Source organism: Podarcis filfolensis, assembly GCF_964270895.1.
Source record: "Podarcis filfolensis genome assembly, chromosome: 8".
NCBI lineage: Eukaryota > Metazoa > Chordata > Lepidosauria > Squamata > Lacertidae > Podarcis > Podarcis filfolensis.
This window is the reverse complement of record NC_139611.1, coordinates 59,386,700-59,401,279: the sequence shown is the minus strand read 5'-3', so window position 1 is coordinate 59,401,279 and position 14,580 is coordinate 59,386,700. Positions and strand designations below refer to the sequence as shown.

Here is a 14,580-nt window from a genome sequence, read left to right as displayed (position 1 = left end):
GCTTTATCTTGAACAGTACGCTCAAAGGAATTTTTGTAACAGTGGCACATGGAGCTGATAGGAATTGAGAACAGGATCTTGAACAGAACAGGATTGGGGGAAGGGGTCCTTGTTCTGAGCCAGAGCTCAGGCTTGGAACACGAGAAAAAAAGATGTAGAAGTACCTCTGAACATGTGCAGATAGACTTTTCCTCACTGCTTAACAACCACATCCTAGTCTCATATAAAAAGATGAGAGGAATTTTAAAAGGCAGGCTTTCAAGCAGGGATGGTTGAATCTCCCAGAAAACCTTCATTTTCAAAATTAAGTACTGGAGTGAAAAGATTCAAGGTTCACACCTCTATTGCAAAACAACAGGTGTATTTATAGAGCATTTTGTTATACCTCATAATAGCAACGTTATCAACACAAGGTGACCACAGATCCCTTCTTAACAACAACGAAAAGGGGATTTGTGGCTCTTTTTTGGCACACTTTCCTGGCCTTCTTTGATTGTTTCTAATAAGAACCACTTAAAGCAGAGGTGGGGACTTGTGACCCTCCAGTTGTTGCTGGACTACAACTCCTATCATCCCCGTCAGCCATGTTGCTGGTGGGAGCTGGAGACCAGCAACATCAGACAGGCCAAGCATTTGCCACCCCTGTTTAAGCTATCTGGAGAGCTTCATAGCTCTGTGAGGATTTGAACCTGTGATTCACACATCAAAACTCAACAATGGGCCAGAGGAACAGCACCATTCTGGTCAGTCTGAGAAGAGCTCAGCAGGAATCCGCCCCTGTGCCATGCCTGCTCAGTGAAAAATGACTTTGATAGCATGTTAACTGCACAAAATCCAAATTAGGTGGGTGTTCAGGTGACCTTGTAGCACTGAGTGCCTAGAACTGGTTTGCTCACCCATTGGTGGAGTAGCAAGTGTCTGCCGTCCTACGATTTGTGCTGGCCCCAGCCCATCTAGGAAGTCACTGAACTGGCTTTCAGCTCCCAGCCTGGTTGTGGGGAAAATAAACCTGAAGGAAAGGACAAGAGAGTTAGGGAGTGAGGGGAGAGAAATGGCAGTGTGGAAATACAGTGAGCAGGTGCTAAACTGGACATTTTAGAGGTGAAGAGTGAGAAGATGCAGAAACAAGATTCACTGTTATCCCTGAATCCCTTTGTCTAATGGAAAAGACGCAGTGCCAGCCCCAAGTTTTGGCAGGCCCTTGGGCAAGATGCCATCAATGGGACCCCCTCCCTCAGCAGACTTACTCCCCTCACTACCTCTGTTGCCAGCAGCTACTGCTCCCCTGCCTCATCAGTGCTACCACCTGACTGGTTGACAGACAGAGCCAAGCAGGCCGTGGCAGCAAGTCTGCTTCCATCTCCCCACCATGATTCTTTACCTGCTCATCCTGCCAGAGAGTTGGGCGAACAAGCAGGTTGTGATGGGAAAGAGGAGGAGCTGGCTAAGAGGGCTCTTGTCAGTGGGTTTGGGCCCTCAGCAGTGTCAACCTTTAACACTAGGTCTGGAAAATTCACATCTTTTCCATGAGGAATAAAGGGGTCTCCTGTGTGAGGACAGAGTATGTTCATATCTCCCTCAGAAGAAATGCACTCCCTACCTTCAGATAAAGCCTGGAAGGGTAAGGCATGTGAGTCACTTCCTCATTTGCCCCTTCATTCATTTCTTCCTCATGCCACAACTCTATCTTAACAAGTTACATGTGCAGTAAATATTATACAAACTAGATAAATGAACCGTTCAACAAATAGCGCAAGTCCAATCACAGAACGGTGACCCCGTGCCATCACAACGGCAAGGGTAGCACACTGGAGAATATGAAAAAGTTTTTCAAAGCTGTTTTTCAAAGATTCAACTGGATTAGATGTTCTTCAATGGGTCTTGAGTTTGAAACACAAAGCCATATGCATGGATCAATCACGGGAAGGCCAATCAAAGCCACCACCCTGGTGAGAATAACGCAAGTCAGCAAAAGGAGACCTGTTCTCCGGATATATTACAAGTTTCGCTACACGCTTCATCAGTCTGAAAAGCCAGTCATACAAAATGGTTAGCTCAGGATAAAGAAAGTATTCACAGGCACAGGCTGGTTTCAGACATGATGGTGAAGCAAAGCAGGAAAAGACAGGCCAACTATCTCATTTTTCATTCACTTTTCTTGCAGAAGCCTCTGTTGAGGAATGTGTTTTTGATAATGCAGAGGAGTGGGGGAACAGGAAGCACAAAGGCATCATGCTTTCTGTTCCTCTTGTGCCTTTGTCCCATTTATGAGCCACCAACAGCAGATCACTAAAAGAAAAAACCAAGCCACTGGGGAACGACTGTGTAATCTGTCTCTCCTGTGCTTATGCTTATTTATGTTTATTTGATTTCATAAAATTTATATACTGCTTGATTGTAAAACCTGAAAGCCATTTACAAAAGATGTGGGACACCTGCCCTATATAGAAAAGTGGCCTTCACTGCCACTGGGCCTTACGTGCCATCGGAGCTGTTACTATTGGTGCTTCCATCAGTTGACTCCCGACTGCCTTGCCGGGTGACCCTGTTCCTCATCTCCACAGCAATGCCAGTCTCCGTACTCCTGCGGATGTTACTACGAAGCTTTTTTGGCCCACCATCTGAAAGAAAGAAATCATTATACTTGGGGGGGGGGTAGATTTCAGAGACTTAAAAAGTGCCCATGGTTGGGTTATTATTGGTTTCAAGGCACCTTCAGGTCCATCAAATTATTGAGGATTGCTCTTTGGATGCATCTATGCCACAATGTTATTTATTAATTAAACATTTATACCCCGCCTTTCCATTTGAAAATTACAATTTCATTAACATCCAATACAGACTTAAACTTAGTTAATGCTTATTAACACCTGCCCCCCGACATGGAAAGTCTGGCGGGGGGAGAGCTAAACAACAAAGAATTCTCATCAAATGATAACTCCCAGAATTATCTGGGGAAAACCCCTAAACTGGTATAAAATGAATATGTGTTATAGTATAGTTTTGCATACTGTAACGGAATGTCTAACACACTAAGTTAGACATTTCCTTTTCCATTACATGTCAGTTTATAAACAGATTTTGACAATCTGTTTATATTTTAGCATGATCGTATCCCCCATCCCACATTGCAGACTGAAGCATGGTAAACTAAGACTGAGAAAATGGGGCAGGTTTGCAGAATCGGTGACCACCGAGTTGTACACAGCCCACCAGCACAACTTGCTCACAACTCCATGGTCTGTGGTGTCCCAAGGAGGGAGCAAAAATGTTGATCCCCCAGTGGGCTGCCTTCATCTTGGTGGGTGAGAGGCTAGTTACACAAGTGTGGGACAATATCATGCCTAAGGCTAGCAAGTGAATTCATTGCTGAGGTTAATATTCACTCAGGGATTTCCTGGTTCACAGTTCATGTTCCGCACCACCATAGTGGGGAGAGGGGAGCACCTGCTCTGTGCTTGTGCTTTAGGTGTTAGCATGTGATGCTTTTCAGAACGGGGATAGAAACACCTCCAATTCATCTACTGCTAAATGTACAAGGCTGGGCTATAGTTAAAACAGGGCTGCCATATATCTGGACATCACTGGGATTTCAAAGGCAGAATTGATGTCTGGGGAGAATTTCCAAAATGTGGCACTATGTCCTAAGTTAAACCAAAAAAGTTGATTATTCTACTGCACAACCATAACCGAAATCCGACGGCTAGCCAACCTCAGAATCCACAGCAATTAACCTGGCGGAGCAAATCTGTCTCCATTAGTGTGTTCCCCACCCCCATCCCCTGTGGCCAAGCTGTAATTCTCAGAGAGTTACAAAAGAGTGAATTTCCCCTCCTGATGGCTCAACAAAGCAAGACTCCGCTTTGTGCTTCAGCTATGCTGTTTACCTGCCCTTTACAACTGACCTTTCCCTCAGATAGGGACAGTAGAGTGGACAAGATTAACCACTTAGAAACAGTCCCTGACTTGCAGACCCCCAGGCTCTGGAAGGGGGGAATCAAGGGTGGCATCACTTGTGAATACTTGAAAGCAGATGAGAGCAAAGCAGATTCACACTGCGCACTCCCTACAACAGATTTCTGATCCCTGCATTGCCAGTCCCTGGCCCTTTGATAAATTATTCACAACCAATATTTTTTTATTTAAAAAAAATGTTCAAAAGGCCTTTAATGTGCTCAGTTGATCTTTCAGTGATGAAATACTTAACATTGCCCTCTGGAGCAAGCTCAAAATGCTTGGATGTATGATGAAGTGAGCTGCATTTGTCCTCCAAATTCTTTGCTGGCTCAGAATGAAAAACAAGATCCTGCACGTGCACAGTCTCATTATGCTAGAAATCAGCTGGGGCCATGCAAGAAAGCTGAGCATTGGAAGATTCAGGACAGGCAAAGAGGTATATCTTCTTCTTACAGCACATAGTTAAACTGTGCAGTTCTCTCCCACAGGGTGCAGTGATGGCCAACAACTTGTATTACGATTGCACAAAAGTATTAAACCAATTCATGGAGGATAAGGCTACCAAAGGCTACGCAGGATCCAGGAGCCCATTGTACCCACAGTGGTGCCACTGCCAGAGCAGCACCCCTTATTATTTCTGAGAAACAGGGACAATGGAAAGAGAGGGCTTGCAAAGGAACCTAAAGCCTTATACTAAGCCAGAACTTTACTCCATCTTCCTTGGTGTTGTCTATGCTGAGTGTCAGTGGCTCTCTGGGGTTTCAGAAAGCATTTTTCTCAGCCCACCCTAGGGATGCTGGGGATTGAACCCAGGACTTTCTGTGAGCAAAGCATGTGCTGTGCCACCCATATATAGCCATGGATGTGGATGGTGGAGGAGAAAAGGTCTCCAGAGCCGGTCATGTCTGCAATGATATCATCAGGAGTGTGACAAAACTTGGGAGTCTCCAGAATAATGGGTAAAGGGACCCCTGACCATTAGGTCCAGTTGCAGATGACTCTGGGGTTGCCACGCTCATCTCGCTTTATTAGCCAAGGGAGCCGTCGAACAGCTTCTGGGTCATGCATGTGGCCAGCATGACTAAGCCACTTCTGGCAAACAGAGCAACGCATGGAAACGCCATTTACCTTCCCGCCGGAGCGGTACCTATTTATCTACTTGCACTTTGACGTGCTTTCGAACTGCTAGGTTGGCAGGAGCAGGGACCGAGCAACGGGAGCTCACCCCGTCACGGGGATTCGAACCACCGACCTTCTGATTGGCAAGCCCTAAGCTCAGTGGTTTAACCCACAGCACCACCCATGTCCTAGTCTCCAGAATAGACCCAAGCTATTCAAGATCGGTCCAAAGAAATCCCAAATCAGCTCATTTTATGTGCGTCAATTCAGAACTGAGCCTAAGAAAACTTGCCCAGCCCTATCGAAAAGGCTTGCTTCTGTGCGAGAGATTGTACTTCTTTCCACTCATTAGCAGCCTCCTCCTCACTGAGCTACCAGCACCACTCACAATATTTGGGGGCTCAAGAGCAACTCGTTGAGGCTGTCACAGATTGCGCAATGAAGCCTCACGCGGACAAGCCTCCTGCCAGGCCTCTGGAGAATCCAAAATAAAAGAGCTATTTTTAAACCCTTCCAGCTCTAAACTCAGGCACTTCTGTGTGTCTTGGAGCCAAACAAAGAGGAAGGTGAGCCCATCTTATTGAAAATACGTCTCCCTCCTCTAGATCCTTGGTGGCAAGGCGGCATCTAACCTTCTCCACCCTGGGGTCTTCCATATGTTTTTGACTAAAATTCTATTCAACCCTACCTTAGCAGAGATAGCAATTTGGTCTAGATCAGGAGTGGGGAATCTGAAGCCTGGGGGCCAAATGCAACCCTCTAATCCTCCCTAACTAACCCTCATTTCCCTCCCCAGGCCACACACTTCACTGGCCCTGCTTCATGCCTTCCTTGAATGTTTTTGGCTGGCTAGAATGTCCTTGAACACGATGGTGATGATGATAATGCTGGTGCTTCTCATTTGCCTGAATGATGTGTTTGTTAGGGTTGCCATACATCTGGAAAAACCCGGACATGTCTTCTTTTGGGGGGCCAATATGCCTATCCAGGTGGATGTTTACATTTTAAATGAAATGTCTGGGTTTTGGAGGAGGGATTGGGCTTGGGCGGCTTGTGCTCAGGCTGCTCTGCATGCTGCGGCCACTGCCAGCCCAAGTCAGGGAAAGAGGCAAGTGGTCTGGCAGCCCCCACACCTTTTTTCCCCACTCGGGCTGGCAGCGGCTTGGGCTGTCCTCTTTTTTGCTCTTCAAGATATGGCAGCCCTAGTGTTTGTAGACCTTGGTGACTTTTGTTTGGCTGGAATATAACTCTTTGTATACTCCTCACTGTTTCTTTGACCATTTCTTCCTCTGGCCCTGTCCACCACCTGCACATGGCCCCTTGGAGGTTGCAAATGAGGGAACCTTGGACTGATAAAGGTTTGTTCTCCGGGGCCTAGATGCTAAATCCAACTTAATGTCAAATTCCAACAATGCAAGGCACTAGTTTTCCAACTTCTGAACTAGCCACCAAAATTGTACCTTTGGCAGCGGTTTGAACTGTTTATCAAGCATCAATTAAAAGCAGAGGAACAGAGCAGGCTGGTTTTTCCCTGGTCAGGTGGCAATCCTAGAGACAAAAGAACCTGTTTGGAGTCTTATGCCCATCTCTCCCCTTAGTTCTTCTGTCCTTCTCTACTTCCATCTGGAGCAGCCTTTGACCTGCTGCAGGAAGGGATGGAAAGTAGAGGGAAGGGTGGTGTGGAGAAGAGGCAGGAGTGGAAGAGCACACAGCTCCTGCTTTATAAGGGCCCAATTCAAGGTTTCAGGCCTGACATGCAAAGCCCTAAATGACTTGAGACCTAAGTACCTAAAAGAGTGCCTCCCCTCAGTACCAACCATCTCAGGCCCTGCAAGCAACACAGGAGGCCCTGCTGGAGGTGCTGCCACCGGGTGCTGCCCAGTTGGCACTGACCCATTACAGGGCCTTTTTGGTAGCAGCTCCTTTGTAGAATGCTCTTTGGTAAGGTGTCTCTTTCCCTCATTATTGGCTTTCAGTTGGAATTTTAATATGTTTCTGCTTTCCCAGACATCTTTTAGCTGAAAGACTATTTCTGGCAACCTCAAAATTGTTAGACATGAGGGTATGTGACTGTTTTACATTTTTAAAATTGTTTTTATTTCACCACTGTCGTGTTTGCCACCCTGGGCTCCCATAGAAGGAAGGGCGGGATGCAAATGTAATTACTAAAACAAGCCGACCAACAAATAAAAGGCAAACAGGGCTTTCCAGTTTGCATCTGGGTAACCTTAGGCTTTAAGGCTTGGGTGCTGTGTTGTCTGATGTAGGGGCCATCCACATGACTGCCTCACACCAAGGCAGATGTGATTCAGAAGCCAGCTGGTGTTGACTCATGGCCATGCTGCCACAACAGACTGAGGTGTGGGCAGTTGGACAGCAAAACAAAGCTGCTAAATTTCTCTTACAGATGCAGGAGCACAGCCTGCTTTAAACGCGGCGCCCCTAGAGAGGGAATGAAGGAGGCTGGTGTAGATAAGGATAATTTTCAGAACAGAAGCAAAAGAAGTTGTGTGCACCACTGAGCAAGACTATCCAGGCTCCTTTTGGCCCCCTAATTTCTGTCCTAATCAGCACTTCACGCAATCATTCACAGAGTTGCCATGACAACCCTTCCTCTCCTTGTTAACCCCCTCCCCAGTACCTTCCTTCCTCCCAGAGCAGGCTTATGCTCTCTCTTTTGCTCACTAATACTAATCTGTCTGTGCCAGCATCCTTCAGCAGGCTGTTCTCCAGGGAGAGTCTGGCATAAATCATACCGCCAGGCCCTTATGGGAGGAGCAGGCCTGGAAGAAAGGACAAAGCAGAACCAGCAATGGGCTTAGGGTGACCATATGTCTTGCACTAAAGAGGACAGTCCTCTATTTGAAAGTGTCCTGTTTCAAGATAAAGAACCAGAGACAGGAGAGAAGGAACCTTGAAACTGTGCATCAACTGTTAGTGCATTGCCAGCAAGCACACCATGCCCCCAGGTCACAAGCCTTCCCCACTATGGGACAGTGCACTGGATTTTCATTTAAATTATATTGGTCCTAAATTTTCAACTATATAAACAATTTGCATATGCAGATTTTACACAGATCTGTTCTTATATGGCAACCAGCCACCCCCAACCTACAGATGTTTGGACAATTACTCCAATAATCCATGACCACTGACTGTGCTGGCTTAGGTGGATGGAAATTGTAGCCCAAAACATCTGGAGGGTTCCAGGTTGGGGAAGGAAAGTGTTAGCTTCTGCTGATCAAAGCTGACCTTAGTTCCCCTAGCTATCTTGCATCACTCAAAATGTGTGATGCAGCAGCAAAAAAGCTATTGCTATTCTTGGCTGCATCAAGAGAAGTATCCTGTTCAGATAATACCGCTTTATTCTGCCTTGGTCGGACCACACCTGGAGTCCTGTGTCCAATTCTGGCTGCCACGATTTAAGAAGGATGTTGACAGTCTGGAATGTGTGGAGAGAAGGGTGACTAAGATGATCAAGGATCTGGAAACTAAACCTTATGAGGAATGGTAGAGGGAGTTGGGTATGATTAAACATCAGGAAGAACTTTCTGGTGGTAAGAACTGTTTGACAGTGGAACGGATTCCCTAAGATGGTGGTGAACTCTCCTTCCTTGGAGGTTTTAAGCAAAGGTTGGATGGCCATCTGTCTTGGATGCTTTAGTCGAGATTTCTGCACAACAGAGATTTGGGCTAGATGACCCTCAGGATCCCTTCCAACTTTGCAATTCTATGATTCTTTAATTCTAGGATACTTTCTAATGTGGCTCTTTAGTCAAGGGGCAGTACAAAATGCCCATTATGAAAAGCCTGTTGTTCTCCATCAAATACTTAACTATTTAGAAACCTAGAGAGGATTCCTTTTGTACAACAGAATAACTTATTGTGTTAATAACAAGCATCTGTGAACCTTTGCGCTAGACTGGAGAGCCCCCTCACTCCCATTTTCATTCACGGTTACCAGACAATTTGGTTTACAGTCACTCAGGAGGCATTTCTGGGAGAATTTAAACTAGACCATTGCAGGACATAAGTCAACTGATTTAAAGGTCAGGAGAGAATCTGCTGGAGTCCACCACCCACACACATCCAGTACCACGGCAAACAGCATTGTGGGAGGAAGGAACAGAACGTGGAGGCCGGCTGCTTTGTTTCTTCTGAAGCGTAAGCCTGTCATGGGAAGGGAAATGAGACGGGCCAGTGGCCTGATCTGACATGGCAGTTCCTCTGGTCCTGTTGACTGTGATTCATCCCCACAGAGCATGGCCTGACTACCAGCTGCTCATGACTGCACCTCCCTCCCTCCCGGAGTTGCTCACCAGCGGAAGGAATGCCAGCAGTGGGGAGCCGAACCATCCCCAGGAATGTTGGCATGCCAAGTCTCCCTAGATCAGGGATGGGATATCTGCAAACCTGCAAATGTTGCTGAACTACAACTCCCATCATTCCCAACTATTGGCCATGGGGATGGTAGGAGCTGGAGCCCAAGAGTATACAGGTATCCTATTCCTACTGTCGATCGAGAAATCAACCCCACAGATGCACCCACAAAATCCAGACCATGACATGCAGGAGGGAGGCTTAAACACCCCAAATGCCAAGAAATCTCCAGTGAGTGTTCTGAGGAAGCCAAATGACACAATCAGTGCCTGGACAGGATTCCCTTCCTAGTATGATGCTCTCAGGCTCCCTCAAACCTAAGTTAGGATCCTGCTGAAGCCAGTGATTAAGCCACGGGGGAGGGGGCAAACACTGTAAGGCTCAAACTAGGAGCACCTGGTCCACCAGTGCTGCTGGTCCTGAGAGGGAACTGCAGCTAGATTGAGTTGCCAATTAGAATGAAGCAACCTGCCCAAATCTGGTGCCCTCTAGGTGTCTTGGACCACAGCTCTCATCAGTCCCAACTAGCATGGACAATGGCTAGGGATGATAGGAGTTATAGCCCAAAGTCCAGAGGGTAGACCGTACCAGGCTAGGTGGATCAATGGTCTGACTTGGCATAAGAGAGCTATTTCCTAATGAGTCATGGAGGATAAAAGTCCTGCCACCCCCATTCTATTTTGCTTCATGATCAGAACACAGTGTGGGCAAATCCATGGCAAGGATTAATTAACCCCATTTGCATTGACACTAATTTACAGCTGAACCTCTGTGCTTCTTTTTTTCCCTTCCTTCATGCCACAGTTTGCCTGGATTCAAGATTTGCAGGGTGGGAGAATAAATAGAGTCAGAAATGAACTTTCCTGAAAATGACTTGTATGCGAACAGAGCAGGAGCAATTCGAGTTTCTGGGCTAAATCCAGGACATTGCAGCAAGTGTGGGGAACTTTTGGCCCTCTGGATGCTCCTGAATGACAAGTCCCAACATCCCTGACCATTGACCATGCTTTCTGGGGCTAATGGGAGCTGTAGTTCAGTAACATCTGGAGAGTCAAAGGTTCCCCACACTTGCACTATAGTTTGTATTTGTTGCTAGGCTTACTCCGAGTAGACTCATTGAACTGAAGATGCCTAACTTAGACCCATTAATTTCAGCGGGTCTACTCAGAATAGAACTTGGTTGATTACCACTCTATATCTCAGAAGACATGCATTCCCTACTTATAAAAGTTCAGCACCATGGACAGCAAGGCAAAGTGTTACTGATTTGTAACCCCTCTCCCCATTGGATGAGATTGACAGGGGAGGGGGAAAGGAAGGCACAGATGCTTCTAGTTTTCTGCTCAACACTCAAGAGGGTAGAAACTCAAAACTGCTGCTTTCCTGTCTGGTCCAGTTCCCTGTAGGTGGGCACCTATGCCATACAAACACCCAGCACCCTCGGCCCATGCTAATTCAGCAGCTTCAGAGTATGGGAGGGTTGCAAGCACAACAGAAACTGAATTATGTCTCACTTCTTTGCCCCAGAGGCTGTGCAGCACATCTAGAGCAGGGGACATAAGATGTAATAATACAATACTGAGCACCAAGGGACATCAGCTCAGCTCTAAGCTTCTGACCTTTTCTAGGTGGCTGCTAGGATATTGGCAAAGCCATTGGATTCAGGAGAACGCCTAATGGGCCAGAATTCTGTACTCATTCTATAAGAAGAGATGTTTGGGCATCTTTATATATTGCCACTTGGTTCCTTATTTCCCTGAACAGCAAGAAGTTCAGGGGCATCACTGCAGAGTTCACTTGCCTATGGATTAGGACAGTGATCTATTGACATTTTTATAACATATGTTTTAATTACAAATATTCAAGCTGAGCTTATTGGAAACAGATACTCTCCAGAAGGCAGAAAATCTGCCAGATTTCCAGGGAAGGCCACAATACCCACAGCTGCTTCATCATCAGCCAACTCTAGACAAAAACTCTCAGGGCTCTCTCATCTCCCATCTCCCCCAATCTCTCTATCACTGTGATCATCTCTGCCACATTCAAATTGTTTCTCTGTCCCCGCTTCCAAGAGCTAGAAGGTGATAGTGCTCAACCCTTGATGAGTATTGCATTCCAAAATCTGGAAAGAGATCCCCACCTATTGTGAGATCATGCTTCTCAAAAATCAAAGTCGGCAGGTGTTTTTTTCCTTTGAAAAATGGAATGTCTAGGGACGCGGGTGGCACTGTGGGTTAAACCACAGAGCCTAGGACTTGCCGATCAGAAGGTCAGTGGTTCGAATCCCCGCGGCGGGGTGAGCTCCCGTTGCTCAGTCCCTGCTCCTGCCAACCTAGCAGTTCGAAAGCACATCAAAGCGCAAGTAGATAAATAGGTACCGCTCCAGCGGGAAGGTAAACGAGGCGTTTCCGTGCGCTGCTCTGGTTTGCCAGAAGTGGCTTAGTCATGCTGGCTACATGACACGGAAGCTGTACACCAGCTCCCTCAGCCGATAAAGCGAGATGAGCGCCACAACCCCAGAGTCGGTCACTACTGGACCTAATGGTCAGGGGTCCCTTTACCTTTACCTAGGGACCAGGTATTTGAAGGACCACCTCATTCTGCATAAACCTTTGGAGGCTGTGTTCTGTGTTTTACCACCAAGAGATATTTGGTTGTTCATGAAGCAAGTTTTAGTGGTTCCACATTCTCTGTAGAACTGCCACCCCTTCCCCACACACATGCAAGGGACATTAGAATGGCACTTTAAAAAAATGATTTTTAGGTGGAAAGATGAGCTTTTTTCCACCAAGCTTCTGACTTATTTTAACACATACTTCTTTTTTTTAGATTTGCTTTTTATTGGCATGTTTAATGTGCTCTGGTTTAATTCCACTGTGATTTTAAAGCTGTAAACTGGCCTGGGAGGTTCTTTTGAGGCTAAAAGACAATGTATAAACCAGACATGGGCAACATGTGGACTCCAACTCCCAACAGTCCCAGCCAGCATAACCAATGGTCAGGAATGATGGAAGTTGTAGGCAAAAAACATCTGGAGGGCCATGCCTGATATAAATGGTTTGATAAATAATTTCCCCTGCTGAACAATAATCATTTGTGGAAAAGAGGCCATTTCCCAGCTCAGTCCCCTCCAGCTGTCCTGGACCCCATTTCCCATCAGCCTCAACCAGCATGGCTAGAGGCTAAAACAGCTGGATGGCACCAGTTTGGGAAAGTTTGATTCACTCCACCAAAGGTGAACCTGGGTTGGTGTCTCTGCTCCTTGTTCCATGTGGGCAATGAGCACTGAATTTTTTTGTTCATATCTAAAATTCCTATGCATCACCTTTTCTCCAGCTAAACTGGCAGTATTTCTTCATGTTCAGTAGAATTTGAGAATGTTGCTTTGGGGTTCCACATTACTGAGCTATGTTCTTCACCATTTTAACTTATTTATTTTTGCTCTTTCTTTTCTTAGCCTTTCTGCGGATAATTACAACCCTTTGGATACATCTCAGATGTGCAAGTCTTAAAAAGCTCCAAATAAACTCCTTCTTTTCAAATCACAGCTGAACCATGAAATGCCAGCAAATACCAGAACTATAATAATGCAAAGGGATGACTTTGAAAAACTGCCAAGATTATAATGGGCTCTTCATATTATTATTTTTCAGGCTTTCCCCCAAATATCTATTTTAGGCAAATAAAAATTTCCTGAAGCTGTAATACTTGACAAGCCCCTTTTCTTCTGAAAGAGCATTTTCCACACCCCTTCAGCAGTTCCACTTGATGGTCTCTTTTGAAAATTCATGATGCCAAATGCAGAAGGGCAGGTCACAGAAGATACTGCCCATTGTCCCATGCCTTGTAGGTATTCAAAGCCTAAAGTTTCAAAATGCAATTGCATAACAAAAATGACTTGCATGCAGTTGCTGAATGCATGAAAGCCTTGTTGTTTATTTGCAAAATATGCATCTCTACTGAGACATACTCCCCTCTGCTTTGATCTCCTGCTCAATTATGTTGCATGTGTTTTTACAACACCCCTTCTCTGAGGAGTTCAGTGCCCCCTTTTTATTCTTGCAGCAACAACTCTTTAAGGTAGAATAGGCTGAGAAACAGAGTCCAAGATCTTGAATGATCCAAGATCATTCAGTGAGCTTCAATTTGAAGAGCAGGAATTTGAACACAAGGCTTTTCAATCCAAGTTTACGCACAATACCACACAGGCTCTTCCTTCAAATCCCCCTCAAAACCCACCCATTCTGTGATGCCTTTGTTATATCTCCTCAGTCTTTGGTCCAACCAAAACAAGTTCTAGTATCTGTTTCAATTTGCACAGGTATATCACTTGTTACCTTTGCCACTCATGGGAACATAGGAAGCTGCCATATACCAACTCAGATCATTGGTCCTTCCAGGCTAGCATTACACTGATTAGCAATGGCTCTTTGGGTTTCCTGGGACTGAACTGGCAACCTTTGACAAGGAAAGCAGGCCCCTCTCCACCACATGATTTTGATTAACTGACAAGGGCACCAGACTCCTAGCCCCTTCTCCTTTATTCCTCTGTACAGATGATGGAGGAGGCACGCCTTCCCCCTTTTAATTACCGGTAAGCCATTCAGGTGGTCCTCAACTCAAATGGTAAGAAGAGGAGCAGCTCCCAACTTCCAGGATTCTTGCCAGAGTGAAAAAGGCCATAGTAGCTGGAGCTGATGGGAGCTGTTGTACAAAACATCCAGAGAGCACCAGGTAGAGGAAGGCTGCTCTAAAGTGTTTAACTGCTGATAGATACTGTTATATGAAATGAGAGGAAAGATTTCAGGCTTGTTTTTCACTAGAACCCTGAGATCCAAAGACCAGAGCCTGGTGCAGAAGACAGATAGACATCAGAAATAATGAATTCTGAGCCCAGTAATTTGTTTTAGCTAGAGCTGAATGGAACCCACAGTCCCTCCACGCAAATATCCAGTCCTAGGATGGAAGACAGAGATGAGTGCGGGTGTGTGTGTGTAGAAGTTAGCCTCTTGCTAGTTTACATTACAGTGATACCTCGGATTAAGTACTTAATTTGTTCCAGAGGTCCGTTCTTAACCTGAAACTGTTCTTAACCTGAAGCACCACTTTAGCTAATGGGGCCTC

The 14,580-nt window shown here is 45.9% G+C and overlaps 1 protein-coding gene across 3 annotated transcripts in view; it reads right to left on the bottom strand.

The window, feature by feature from the left end:
- RIMS3 (regulating synaptic membrane exocytosis 3) overlaps positions 1–14,580 on the bottom strand; it is a 62,918-nt gene that overhangs the window by 13,440 nt on the left and 34,898 nt on the right. For all 3 annotated transcript variants that reach the window (XM_083625325.1, XM_083625327.1, XM_083625326.1), the window contains exons 3-4: positions 2,480–2,621; positions 897–1,009 (exon numbers count right to left, since the gene is read on the bottom strand). In XM_083625325.1, the coding sequence (XP_083481451.1) occupies positions 897–1,009; positions 2,480–2,621 (255 nt within the window). The remainder of the gene's footprint in view (positions 1–896; positions 1,010–2,479; positions 2,622–14,580) is intronic.